At 38.8% G+C, this 14,038-nt stretch overlaps 2 protein-coding genes across 2 annotated transcripts; both read right to left on the bottom strand.

Moving 5' to 3' along the window:
• Window positions 1-2,373: 2,373 nt before the first annotated feature.
• LOC108982795 lies at window positions 2,374-2,979 on the bottom strand. Its single transcript, XM_018954258.1, has 2 exons — window positions 2,796-2,979; window positions 2,374-2,708 (listed from the first exon to the last, which is right to left on the bottom strand). The coding sequence occupies exons 1-2, from the start codon at window positions 2,977-2,979 to the stop codon at window positions 2,374-2,376; spliced, it is 519 nt and encodes a 172-aa protein (XP_018809803.1).
• Window positions 2,980-7,368: 4,389 nt separating this feature from the next.
• Window positions 7,369-8,211, bottom strand: LOC108982794. Its single transcript, XM_018954257.1, has one exon. The coding sequence runs from the start codon at window positions 8,209-8,211 to the stop codon at window positions 7,369-7,371; it is 843 nt and encodes a 280-aa protein (XP_018809802.1).
• Between the last annotated feature and the right edge of the window lie 5,827 nt (window positions 8,212-14,038).

The following is a 14,038-nucleotide window of genomic DNA, read 5'->3' as shown; positions in this document are numbered from 1 at the left end:
GATGATTGATTATTCATAATAAACATGCCCAAGACTTTATCTACAGACAATATGAGATTTATTCCTCAACATGTATGATATTAAATCCCTCAGTAAGAAAAGATTTCTAATTTAAGTATGGTATACATAAAACTCAATGTCGAAAAGATTGATAAATATCAAATAGTTTAGTATGACACCATATGATCTTCATCAATTCTGCACTCTCAAATCATGGATTTGTCTAAATTTTCCCCATAAATTTCTCTTTAACATTATATATAAGCACAACTCATTAAAAATACTTGTCCCCTAATTCGAGTCTAGACAAATTGGCGACTTTTTCCAAAGCTGCCTCCTACTTTGTAACATTTACTTCATCCTTGAGCTTATATCTAAGTTTGGCGAATCCTTAATGTCCAAAACTCCCTTTTTGATGTCGTACCACCGATGGATCTACGTCGTAGAACAGGGGTAGAGTAATTTGTTTTACCATTTCCTTACATTCAAGGATCTTCAATAGCTCATCTAAACACCATCGAGACTCTGCATGGTTTTTAGAGAAGACGATGATTGAGATCCTTGATCCTTCAATAGCTTTGAAAAGTTTTGACAAAATTTGCTTCTCCTTTGTCAAGATTCTTGTCTATATAAGTGTTGATCCCCCTTTGATGCAAAGCATGGCATAGATGAGAATTAAACTTTTGATGAACATCTTCACCTCGAAAACTCAAGAATACATCATGAGTCCACGGACGGATGGAAGAAGAAGAGGACGAGAGGGAGGAAGAAGCTCCTTGTAAGGCCATCTTCTCTATATGCGTGATTAATGTTCACGAAAGAGGTGCAATTATAGAGGAGTGGGTCAAAGAAAGGTGAGAACGGGGGATGCAATTCCTTTTGAGTTTTTAGTTGTCAGTAAATTTATAAGGAAGTTCCTCGTGTAGGACCTTAAACTTGAGCAATTTGGTCTAAAGGTCATAGAAAATATGGAACATGTGTTCCCTAATGATAATTCTTTTGTGACTCTCAATGCCACTTAATGTGATTGGTTCGATATGAAAGCACTAAATTAGCACTAGCTACTGCTAAAAAATTGAAAAATTTGAAAAAAAAAAATGGATTTGCAGTCGTGGAGTGCGCAAGATAGAATGGAACATCATGGCAACTTCCTAAGGGTCAGCGTTGATGTTTAGACGGTCAATTTATGAAACAACACTTGCTAGGTAACATTGGATAAGATGTGAGATTGAGTTCCTTTGAGTTGGAATTCATGCCAATAAAATTACAGGGGATAAGAAGTTGTATGGGTTCTGTGTTCTTGAAACAACATTATTGGCTTGCCCAAAAAGATGTTTTAGGAGGTCCTAATTAACTTGATCAATTTGGTCTGAATTAAGGATGGAGAAAATTAATATGGAATGTACACAATTGAAGTACTAATCCATAGGACACACCATTAATGCCCTGTTCGTCTCATGTTGAGATGGTCTAAACCTATTTCATCACATCTCAATATCTAAACACAACTCAAATATAAGTACTTTTTAATTTTAAATTTTTAAATTTTTAACTTTTTTATATAATTATTATTTAATCATTACAATTTCCTCAAACTTCCGAACAAAATACAAAAAACATAAAGTTCAGTTTTTTCAAATTTCAAAATAAAAATTTTACTATAACAATATTTTTTTTATAATTTTTTATTCAACTTCTTCTCTATATTTTTTCAAAACCAAATAAAACATCTTAGCTTAAATAATTTTATTACTATTCACAAATTATTTCATTATTATTCACAGATTTCTCATCTAACTCGTCTTATCATTTGGCCTTAATTTCCCCATAAATATCTCAAAAGTGGGTCAAAGAAATAAGAGAAACTTATCGATCGGCAACTTCTTGGCAACAACGTCAGCCATGCTAATTAACCAGCTGGTTAACAACCATGCAAGAAATTACGGGCTTTAATGCTATGATCATTTCCTTATGAACGTGTGTTTTACGTAAGCACGTTCTTCAAAAGCTCAAAAACGTGTATATGGGTGCTATTTTTTTTTTTTTGATAGAAGAGTCAAGGTTCACCTGTTTATGAGTGACTCTATCCCAAATTTTATTAATAAACCCTCACTTGTGGCGGAGGAAAACTGTGGTTACAAACCGACACCTGGAGTTACAAGATAAGCAAGAAAGTTCCTAAACCAGGTGCCAAAATTACTGAAAGCCTCTAACCGAAAGAAAACTACATCAAGACAAGACGTACTAAAATACTTAGCAAGAAAACCATTCCTATAAAAGAATCACAAACAATGTTAACTCAAAAACATAAAATCATAAAAACTTACCAATCCAACCAAAAAGCCACATAAAACCATAAAACTATTACTGACGCTAACAGCAACGCAAAGATGGCAAACCCAGTATATCCAAACGGATTAATCCTCGAAGCAACCTAGGCACATCCCTGAGAAGTCTCCATTCAGAGTTCAATCCAGTCGCACCACTCCGTGCCAACCAATCAACAACTTTAGTTCCCTCTCTATAAACATGTCTAACTATGCACACCATAGAATCCATAAATGCTAGAGTCTCTTCCCAAAAATCTTCCAGGTACCACACCCCACACCTTCGCCTATTCCACCACGAGATCACTACTTGAGAATCTAATTCAATTTCCACAAAATCAATCCCCAGATCCTTACAAGCTTTGAGACCTTGCAGAACAGCTAACAATTCAGCTCTATTATTTGAACCCTAACCAATATAAGAATTGAAGGCGTAAACCATATGGCCTCGATCATTTCTAATAATACCACCCATTCCTGAAGAACCTGGGTTACCAAGACTACTACCGTCTGTATTCAACTTAAACCACCCTTGAGCTGGCTTTTGCCAAACAACTAGCTTTATAAACTTCCTATCAGGAACCAAAGCCGGAATATTCAATATCTGTAAAATCTGCAAGTCATGTCTAGAACATTTACTACCCTTTTTCATATCGCGACTTACTAAACGCATCCAACTTCTAATAGAAAGCCAGACCGAACTAATAGACTCAATACTACCCTCCATGCGTGCAATACATCTTCTATGCCAAAGGTGCCAAGTAATAATGGAAGGTAGAAGCCCCACTATGAGCCCCACTTGAGATACTGAGGACGTACGTCGAAACCAAATTATTACCGTCTCCCTCCAAGTAAGACCAAGAGGAAGACCAAAGGTAGCTCCATAATAATACCATAATTCCTTTGCAAACTCACCTTCGAAAAGTACGTGATTTTGGTCTTCATACTTACCTTCGTCACAACAATCACAATGAGAAACTATCGGGATTCCAATACGTCGAAGACGATCATGTACGTTCAAAGCCATGTTCCATGCTTTCCACATCAACACTGAAATCTTAAGTGGGAGCAACTTATGCCACATCCAAGGATGCCACTTCATACTAGAACCTTGTATTCGAATGCAATCCCAAGCGGATTTAGTAGAAAAATTCCCACTTTCATGCTTCATTCAGATCAATACATTAGACCCTTCCTTACATACGGCCAAAGCCTCAATAATTTCCTCCAAATTATCCTGTCCCACTATCATACTCAACAGTTCCACATCCCAACTATTGGACAACTTGCACTCTTTAACTTTAAGCATTGGATTACCCACTATCTGGAACTCATCAATTAATGGACCCCCATCTCTCCATTTATCGTACCAAAATAAAATGTTCACATCTCTAACTCTCCATTTTGCATTATTAAGGACATTAGGATACTTTTAACAATCATTTTCCAAAAGCTCGTTCCTTTTTTCCTATCAATGAGACACCAAGGTGAAGAGCCCACATATTTTCCTTTAAAGAACCTAGCCCATAGAGACTCTCATTGAATTAAGTTCCATGCAAACCACATATGCAATGCTTTTTGCATGTCCTCCAAATTACGCAAACCCATTCCACCCTCCTCTATTGGCTTACAAATACTATCTCATGCCACCCACTTTTTCTTTACTTTACCATTCACCTCACCCCAAAACAATGTGCTCATCATGCGATTTAACTCTTTAATAATTGATTGAGGGACCTGCAACACCACAAATATATGTAAAGCCATACTAGAAAGCACATGCCGAAGAAGAATCAACCATCCTCCCGATGAAAGGATTTTCATTTTCCAACCTCTGATTTTGTTCCAGACTTTGTTAACCATCTCCTTCAGATGCTCATGCTTAAGACGCCCCAAGACAATGGAACCCCTAGATATTTAAAAGGAAACGAGCCTTCTGAGAACCCTGTTAGCCTTTTAAGAGCTCTCTTTCGGACCAACTAAATTTTTGGAGAATAAAATATTGCTGTCTTTTCTTTATTAATTTTCTATTATGACCAATCTTCATTGTGGCGCCCCCGACCCCCCATATACAGGAACATGGGGATCGAGACACCCGGATGATGACAACACGGTCACGCATCCCAACGAAAGTGCCAAGTATGTGTACATGCAACAGTGTACAAAAATAACGCAGCGGATTAGTCAACTAAGTACCAGAATTTAAAAACAATCTAAGTATCAGTAGAGGTTTAAATAGCAGTTATACAGTCATCCAAAAATAAAATAAAATACATTAAAATAAAATAGCTAAGCAAGTGATCCCAGATCACTCGTCGGGAGGAGTCGTCTCCTCAGGCTCGCCCTCATCCTCCTCTGCATCAAAATTTGCGTTACCAAACACGGTACCGTGGGTAAGTATAAACCAAACAACCCTCAAGAATAAATGCATTTAATGCAACCAATATGCATGCATATGATGAAATACACATTTTATCTCAAAATATCATTTTTTTCGAAAATGAACATTTCCAACACACGCCAAAATCCCAGTTGGCCCAAAAATATCCATAACACATTTTCCCAAAAAATGGTATGCACAAAATCCAACACACGCTATTTTCCCAGAAAATAGTCCATTTTTAATGTATGCACCATGATCTCCCCTATGGGTCATCAACATACCCTGGCTTCGTAGCGATGCCCAGTTCCGCGCCCGGTGCGTACGTGGACAAGCATCCTCTACGCAACGAGCAACTCCCAGTTCCGCGCCCAACGCATACGTGGCCAAGCGTCCTCTAGTCCCTGCTAGCAGAAGGACCACGGAGTCGACACGAGGCCATCTCATCCGATCCATTGTTGCCCAGCGACAATCCAGGGGACGTCACTCAGTATATTACGCTCCCGAGTGACCAGAGGAGCTCCACCGAGATAATGCCCCATCTCGACTTGTGGTCATGATACACATGCACCCAAAAATATTCTCACACATGAAACCCAGTTTCAATAAACACATGAACATGAATGCAATACACAAAAACCCAGTTTTCCTTTACAAACATGATCATGCATGAAATCATGAAATGTACATGTACTAACACTAATCAACAACCATCAATAAACAACCCAAACAAATCCAACCAAACAACTCCATTCACCAATCCATCCGACCCTCGTACTCCTCGGACTCAGTCCGGCAAAACCAATCAATAGTCCAAATACAGTGTAATGTGTTAGTGAAAAAATACATTAATTTACAAGAATTCTTTGGAAAATACTTACAGCGCTTTATAGCAATTTCCGGAGGATCACGGAGGTGCAAGAAGTGAAAATGCAGCTGCAGAACAGTGTCAAATGCACTGTTGCCGTGGGTCTCAAATACCCACTTTTGAACTGGTGAAAACGAAGACCCGAGATTGATAGGGTAGGGCCTAGGGATGTCAGTGAAGCTAGTGGTGGTGAGGGTTGGCCGTGGGTGGCGGCGCAAATGGTGGTTGAAGTGCAAAAGTACCCAAAACGGAAATGGAGTTGGATGTGTTTCACCGGTGATGGAGCTGGGGTTGGGTCTATTGGGTTGCTAGGAGGTCGAGGATGATGTGGTGAAGAAATGTCAGCCAATGGTGGTGCGACGGCGGCGAAGCGGCGCAAAGAGTGTCGCAGCTTGGTGTGGTGCGTGGGGGCTAACGGCGGCGCGAGGAGGGTTGAGATTGGAGGGGAGAGGTCGCCGGTGGCTAGGGGAGCTGGGGGGCTGGGCGGTGTTGATCACCGCAGGCTCACGGCAGCGCTGGGTGGAGAAGGTGCGTCGTGCGGGAAGAAACCAGGGAAAAAGGAAAGAAAAGAAAGAAAAGAAAAGAAGAAAAGAAAAAGGAAGAAAAGAAAAGAAGAAAGAGAAAATATAGGGAAAGAAATGAGGTCCAATTCTCACATCTTGGATCACAAAATGATCCAATGGAAACAATTTTAAAACAGCAAGTGAAATAAAATAATTCAAATGTAGTGATTAACATGAAAATAAATAATTAAACCCAACAATAAGTTAATATAATTTGAAGAGAAATTTAAACGCATAAAAATAATTAATTTAGGGAAAGCACTTCAAAAATAATTTCGTAAACTAAAAATCATAAAAATAACCCAATTAAAAATCCAATAATTTTAAAACAAGAGAATAAATTTTTTTGAATAAATAAAAATAATCCTTTAGTAAAAATATACTAAAATACGGGGTGTTAAATTCATACTTATCAAACACCCATAACAGTTCCCTCGCCGACTTCTTTCCTCCATTCAGAAAAATCACAATGTTATCAGCGTACATAAGATGTGAAATATGAGGAGTGCCTCTAGCTTGGGAAAATTTTCCAATCTTTTTTGTCATAAAGCTATGTTTTAAAAGTCTAGATAGTACCTCCTGAAGAATAATAAAGAGATAAGGCGATAGGGGATCCCCCTGGCGTAGTCCCTGAGCCCCTTGAAAAAATCATTTCGTTGTTCCGTTTAGTATCACAGAGTACCATACATTCGAAATACAAGTATGAATTAGTTCACAAAAAGGAGGAGGGAAACCAAAACACCTCAATACCTCCAGCAAAAAATTCCACTCCACCCGATCATATGATTTTGCCATGTCAACTTTAATCATAATATTACCACATTGTGACGTTCTCTTCAATGAATGAATCATTTCCTGAGTAAGACTAATATTTTCAAATATACTCCTCCCAGGTATAAAAGCTCATTGCTCAAAAGATACCAATTTGGGAAGAAAACTTGTCAGACGATTCACAATAATTTTAGAGCAAATTTTATAGAAGACTGAGCCAAGGCTTATCGGCCTAAATTTATCAAACTCCGAAGGCACATCTACCTTCGGAATAAGCACAATGAAGGAAGCCGAATAAAATCTAGGAAGACTTTTAGATAGAAACAATTCTGAGATAGCTCCCAAAACATCGATTTTTACCACCTCCTAGTAGCTCATAAAAAATCCCGCACCAAAACCATCTGGCCTTGGAGAACTATTTATAGGAATAGACGAGAGAGCCTCTTTAACTTCATCTAACTAGGGGATACAACTAAGCCAGACACAATCCTCTTCTTCAATAACCGGTGAAATTAAGTTTTTTAAATCCGGCAACTCTCTTTGCTGATTTGATCTTTGTAGGAACTCTGAAAAATATTCAACGGCACCAAGATGAATTTCTTCTGGTGAATTGAACTCTAACCCATCCGTAGATCTCAACTTATGAATTTTCCTATGCCTTTTATTGGATAACCAAATATGAAAGTATTTTGAGTTACGATCACCTTCCATTCTCCACTTAATTTTAGCCATCTGAGCCAATCTTATATCTTCCCTTCGCCTCCAAGTAGACAACTCAGTAGAGTACCTCACAAGCGCCCTCTCAACCTCATTATCCCAATTACTGTGCAGCGAGTGCTCAAGCCCCTCAACCTTCTCTTCAAGAATAGCAATCTGAGTATTGGTTTGCCCAAACACCCTCTTGTTCCATTCACGTAGAGCCACCTTAAGCTTTTTAAGTTTACTAGCTAATTTCATGAGACCCGTACCTACCATTGGTTCATACCACACCATCTGTACAAAGCTCATAAAATCAGGGTGCTCAATCCACATTTGCTGAAACCTAAATGGAGAGGGACCATAAGTAAAAAGATCTTTCAGGAATTCTATAAACATGGGACTATTATCCGACGTTGACCTTGATAAATACAAACAACGTGCATTCAAAAATGCTATCAGCAACTTTGCATCAAGAAGCACTCTATTTAACTTAGCCCAAGCTCTAGATAGTTCATGTTGACCATTGCACCACGAAAACTTTCTCCCCTGAGAATTCATTTCAATCAACCTGCCTTGGTGAATCCATCTATTAAATTCATCCATTGCAGCTCTTGTCCTTGGACCTTTCCACATCCGAAACGAATTATATTAAAATCTCCAGCAAACAAACAAGGCTCCACACCCATTCTAGCCGAACTCAGCTCCTCCCAAAGCAGCTGCCTTTCATATCTATTACACTTAGCATAGATAAAATTTCCCAAAATATGTGAAGACCCGTCGTCTATACGTAAAGACAAATACTGTGTTCCCATTCGGACCAACTGCACGTCCATTTCAGTTTTCCAAAATACCCAGATTTTCCCACTAAACTCCTCATTAGTAATTACCTTATAAAAACGAAACAGCCTCATATACATCTGAATTTTATCAACACGCTGAAACGATTCCAACAGCATTGCCACCTTCGGTTTGTATTTATTCAGCAGACTCTTTAACCGTCCCTTAGAAGTACCTATTCCCCTTATATTCCAAACTAATATTGACCCTGTCACTGAGATAACTTTTTGGCACGAGTGATCACCCTCTTGGAACTCCTAATTTTCTCAAATTGCCTCTTATGGTATTTTCTCTTCCCAACTTCATCCACTATTTCCATGTGATATTCCTTATCCTGCAGAAAGACTTCCGCATGTAACTCTATTTCTGGATCAGACACTGACCCCTCTTCCAAGAAAACCTCTTCCTCCTGCAATTTATCAACCTCCCTCTCCTCAGTACAAGAAACTACTTCCACCTCCCTCAAATTCGTGTCCAACTCCTTCGACTGAGAAGAACCTTCTAGTCTTACGTCAGTTCTCTCCACCTCCTTATTATTTATTTCCTCCGCAGGAACCTCAATAACAGGAGACTCACCATGATCTTTTTCCATTTCCAATTCCTCAATCAAAGGTGTGGAGGAATCACCTATTTCCAAATTTGCCTTAGAATCCTGATTTGCTTCCACTTCTTTTTCCGCAACAACTGGAAGATTTATAGTTTCATTCGATTCTTCCACAACCGGTTCTTCCACAAGAGGTTCTTCCAAAACAGGTCCTTGTTGTCGAACCCATACCTTTCTTCCCGTAATATTTTTCCTAGCACGACATGTTCTTGCATTATGCCCTTGTATTTTGCACTTGGAACAGAATGCCGGCAGAGTTTCATAAATTATCTCTTGTTTGCGGCTAGACCCCAGTCCAGGAGTCCCAATCCAAAAATGAGGTAATGGCTCTTTTGCAGCATCAATCTCCACACAGATACGGGCACCGTCGGTACGAGTGGCACAACGAGTAGGATTATCACGTCTAATAAATCTACCTATTGGAGCAGTAAGAATTTTAAGAAAAGACTCATGATAATAGTTAGGAGGCAAACTTGGCAAGACGATCCAAACCGGTACAATAGATGGCTCTTCTTCTTCCTTAAAATCTGGACTCTAGTGGAATGGACGATATGGAATCTCGTCAATATCATTAACTTCACGTGAAAGGGCCTTCATGCAGTCTTCTTCCGAAGTCATTCTTATAAACACGTTCGGAGGATGCATCATGTTAGAAACAACTTGAATGCCATCAAGATTCCAGCGCTTTTGAATAAATTCCCAAATGGCATCCAAGGAAGGACGGTTCCGAAGAAATTTCAAGACAATGGAAAATCTAAAAGGTTCTGCCGAGCGATGAATTTCCTCCTTAGAGAACTGAAAGAAAATTTCACCATCCTTGGATTTCGGCACACGGTTCGCCACAAACAATTCTGGAAGAGGCTGAGGAACCACTGATACGAGATCCACGAACAGACGTCAACCTACGTTCTCAGCAGCTGCCATACATCCTTACGTAAAAAATAGAAACGAAGTCTCAAGAAGAACTTTCAAGAAGAAAGCAACGTTCTTGGAGCGATTGATTCATTCTTGGAGCAATGTTCTTGGAGCCTGTAAAGATCCTGCAACATTCTTGGAGCCAATAAAAGTAAAAATCAAATACTTGCTTTACATTAAATACCAATAAAAATAAAATAAAATGTTCAATTATTTGTAACAATATGCTTTCAGATTAAATACCGAATTGTGGCAGCTCTATTTTTAAGATTATATTTATATACCTGAGCCGTCTATCATCTCATATAAACACATTTGTACATATATTAATTTATTTTTTAAAATTATAAAGTGAATTTAAATTCAGCCTACCGTCTGTGCTGTTTGGGTATAAATTATATAATGATTGACCCAATCTTTGTTAAGACAAATATACATGATTAAATCTACATCTTCAAATCAGTTTAACATTTTGGAATGAATGTGATTTCGCCTAGTATTATAATAAAAAAATTTTAAATTCAAACCCTAACTCTACATTTCACCTATTTAATTAAATGTTCTACGTGTTAGACCCAATTATTTAGGGGGAGTTTAGCTCATACGTGAGAATGAGTGGTAAGATAAATGTAAATGATTAAATTAAGTTATTTTATTGGCTTAAAGTTTTAGAACGAGCGGTGAAGTTTCTATCATGACTAAGATTATAAGTTATGGTTTGGTTTGAGGTTTCTAAGGTCTTCTCTTGTTCTCTCCCTAAGGGTATGAGGTGGAGTTTAAGATGGAAACTAGTGAGATCTATTGCTTGGGCTGATTTTCAAGTCATAGAAAATGGATGATATACAAGAGAGATGGAGTAACTTGCGATTAACAGAGAGTAAGGCGAGTGTGCTAGATCTGGAACTAGAAGGGGTGACTAAAACAAATGAGAAGGGTGATCGAAGTTTGGTGGGGAAGTTGTTTACAGATCACGTTGTAAGCAAGGAAGTGATCTCCTCAACAATGGATAAGGTTTGGAGAATTAGTAAGCAGGCAGTGTTCCATGAGTGTGGAGCAAATATCTTTACAGTGACTTATGCTACACATACAGATAAGCATAAGGTGTTAGCTGGGAAACCATGGCTGTTTGATAATGGTTTGTTTGCTTTAGAGTTATTTGATGGGCTTAACCAGCCAAATAAAATAAAGTTTGACTGTGAAGAGTTCTGAGTGCAACTTCACAATCTGCCATAGCATATATGAATCGAGTGTCTGGAGTGCAGATCGGGAAAACAATTGGCAACGTATTAGAAGTAGATATCCTGGATGATGGGATAGGGTGGGGAAAGTTCCTATGAATCAAGATTGAAATGAAGTTGCACCAAGCATTGCCCAGAGGTAGAATGATTGGTGTGAATGGTGATAAATTCTGGATCCCCATTAAATATGAAAAATTTCCAAAAGTCTGTTTTATGTGTGGGTATATAGCTCACGAAGCAGGAGGCTGTACATCAAAAAGTGAAAGTGTGGCTCAGCATGCAGAAAAAACTCAGCAATTTGGCTCATGGCTTTGTGCGGAGGCAACATATTCAAGGAGGAGTTACTATAGTGGAAAGGTTAGTAATGGGGATGGGGCGAGAGGTGGAAGATGAGACCAGAGGAGGGGGGAACCAGAAACTGCTCTGGGCGAACAAAATGGCGAAATTCAAGGAGCTAATTCTAATTCAAATTTGAGTTTGGATGAGGATGAGAGTGTTGAATTTGTAGAGTGTACTCAACAGAAGGGGAATGATATGATGGAAAATAAGAGGAGTGGTTTAGATAAGGATGAAGGGGTTGGAGATAAGTGTAAAAAATAGATGAGAGATACTGAGGAGAAGGAATCGGGATGTGTCAACCAGAATTTAAATTTGGCTGACGAGGAAGGTTGTTCCGAGCTTGAGATGGGCTCAGGCCTGGGCCTGGGCCTGGGATCAGCCCAACTTAATATTGCTCAGTCTAAAGCAACGTTAAGAAATGAAAGGAAGGTACATAAGAGCCTGAGTCATGGAGGAAACCATCCTGAGACATGTGTTGAGAATGACTCTTTGGACAATGGGAGGAGGCTCCGTAGCAACAAAGGAGGGTGGAAGAAACGTGCAAGGGAGAAAGGTGTGGTTACTTATACTAAATCTTTTACCATGTCTAAAAAAAGGGGATTAGTAAATGAAGAAGAAAGTTGTGAGAATGAGGAAGGAAAGAAGAGATTTAAAGGCAATGGGGAAGGGGATTGCTCCATTGCAAATGTTAACTTGGTGGTGGCTATTGAGCAGCGCTGCCAAGAACAATGAAAACGTTAAGTTGGAACTGTCGGGGGCTTGGTAACCCTTGTGTAGTTCATGACCTTCACTGCCTAGTGAAGGAGAAGAGACCAGGTTTAGTTTTCTTGATAGAAACTAAGGTATATTCATATAGATGAGAATATCTTAAGAGAAAATTGAAATTTGAGGGCTGCTTTGTGGTTAATCCATTGGGAAGAAGTGGAGGATTGGTTCTAATGTGGAAGCAAGAGATAGGGGTGACCAATCAATCCTACTCTAGATTTCATGTTAATGCAAGGATAAAGGCTGATCAGGAGATATTTGAGTGGTAGTTTTCTGGTTTTTATGGGCACCCTAAGGTTAGTAAGAGGCAAGAATCATGGGATAACATGCCTTGGTTTGTTTGTGGGGACTTTAATGAAATATTAACACAAGATGAGAAGAGAGGAGGAAATGAGAGAAGTGTAGCTCAAATGAACAAGTTCAAACAGGTTTTAAAGAAGGGAGAGCTATATGATTTGGGATGGACTGATTCAAACTTTACTTGGTGCAACAGACACAAAGATTCAACTTTTATATTAGAAAGATTGGATAGCAGGTTAGCAAATAGTGGATGGTTGGACTGCTTTAACTCAATTAAATTAGAAACTCTGGTTGCTAGAAGTTCAGACCATATACCTTTGTTCTTTCCATACTGGCAACAGATTGCAGGCTCAGGAGGGCATAAGAATTCATTCAAATATGAAGTGGCTTGGGGCAAGGATGAAGGGTGTAAGAAATTAGTAAGTGAGGTGTGGTTGAAGGAGGATACATGTGAAGATCCTGCAAGAGAAACTCAGCAAAGACTCAAACTTAGTGGAGTGGTTTTGGCGAAATGGAGTAAAGGCTTCAGATCAGCTTCAGAAAAAGAACTAAAAGAAAAGTCTGTGATACTTAAACAGTAGCAAGATGAAGAAAATCAACACAATGAAGCGGAAATAATACAATTACAGAAGGAAATGGGTGAATTGCTGCATAAAGAGGATCTCATATGGAGGCAACGGGCAAAAAGGCATTGGTACCAAGAAGGGGATAGGAACACCAAATTCTTCCATGCATGTGCTACAAAGAGAAGAAAACATAATTTTATTAAAAAAGTGAAGGATTATAATGGAAGCATGAGAGTTGGAGAGGCTGAAATTGCACTAGCATTCCAGAATCATTTTCAGAAGGTTTATACATCCTCCAATCCAAAGGAAGCTGTTATTGAGTTATGTTTACAATGCATAGACAAAAGAGTGATAGTGGAGATGAATGCTTACCTAGAGGCTCCCTTCACCTATGAAGAAGCATTTAATGCCCTACAACAAATGGGTCCTTTTAAATCTCCTGGCCCAGATGGGTTTGGAGTAGATTTCTACCAGCATCACTGGGAAGTTGTGGGTCCCAAAGTGTGTGAGGCAGTGTTTGAACTTCTAAATGGGGGAGGTATGCCTAGTTCCTTGAATCAAAGTAATATTGTTTTAATTCCAAAGATTGATTTGGCAATATCTTTGAATGATTTTAGACCAATCTCTTTATGTAATGTCTTGTGCAAGATTATAGCTAAGGTATTAGCAAATAGGCTTAAGCATGTATTACCCCATATAATTTATAGTTTCCAAAGTGCCTTTGTACCTGGTAGATCAATTATTGAGACTGTTATGGTGGCATATGAAATACTACACACTATGAAGACAAGGAAGAAATGAAGAGAAGGAAGCATGGCATTAAAACTTGATATGTCAAAAGCATATGACAGAATCGAGTGGAACTT

Source organism: Juglans regia, chromosome 6 (genome assembly GCF_001411555.2).
Source record: "Juglans regia cultivar Chandler chromosome 6, Walnut 2.0, whole genome shotgun sequence".
In the NCBI taxonomy this organism is placed as follows: domain Eukaryota; kingdom Viridiplantae; phylum Streptophyta; class Magnoliopsida; order Fagales; family Juglandaceae; genus Juglans; species Juglans regia.
The sequence above is the reverse complement of the archived record's forward strand: the minus strand, read 5'-3'. Positions and strand labels throughout refer to the sequence as shown.

What these genes read in the sequence shown, in the direction of transcription:
- LOC108982794 (XM_018954257.1), bottom strand. Translation starts at nt 8,211, where the DNA reads ATGGATGAATTTAATAGATGGATTCACCAAGGCAGGTTGATTGAAATG.
- LOC108982795 (XM_018954258.1), bottom strand. Translation starts at nt 2,979, where the DNA reads ATGAAAAAGGGTAGTAAATGTTCTAGACATGACTTGCAGATTTTACAG. An exon ending in AGGTTCTTCAGGAATGGGTG is followed by an intron (nt 2,709 to 2,795) that starts GTATTATTAGAA and finishes CTGAATTGTTAG; the next exon opens with CTGTTCTGCAAGGTCTCAAA.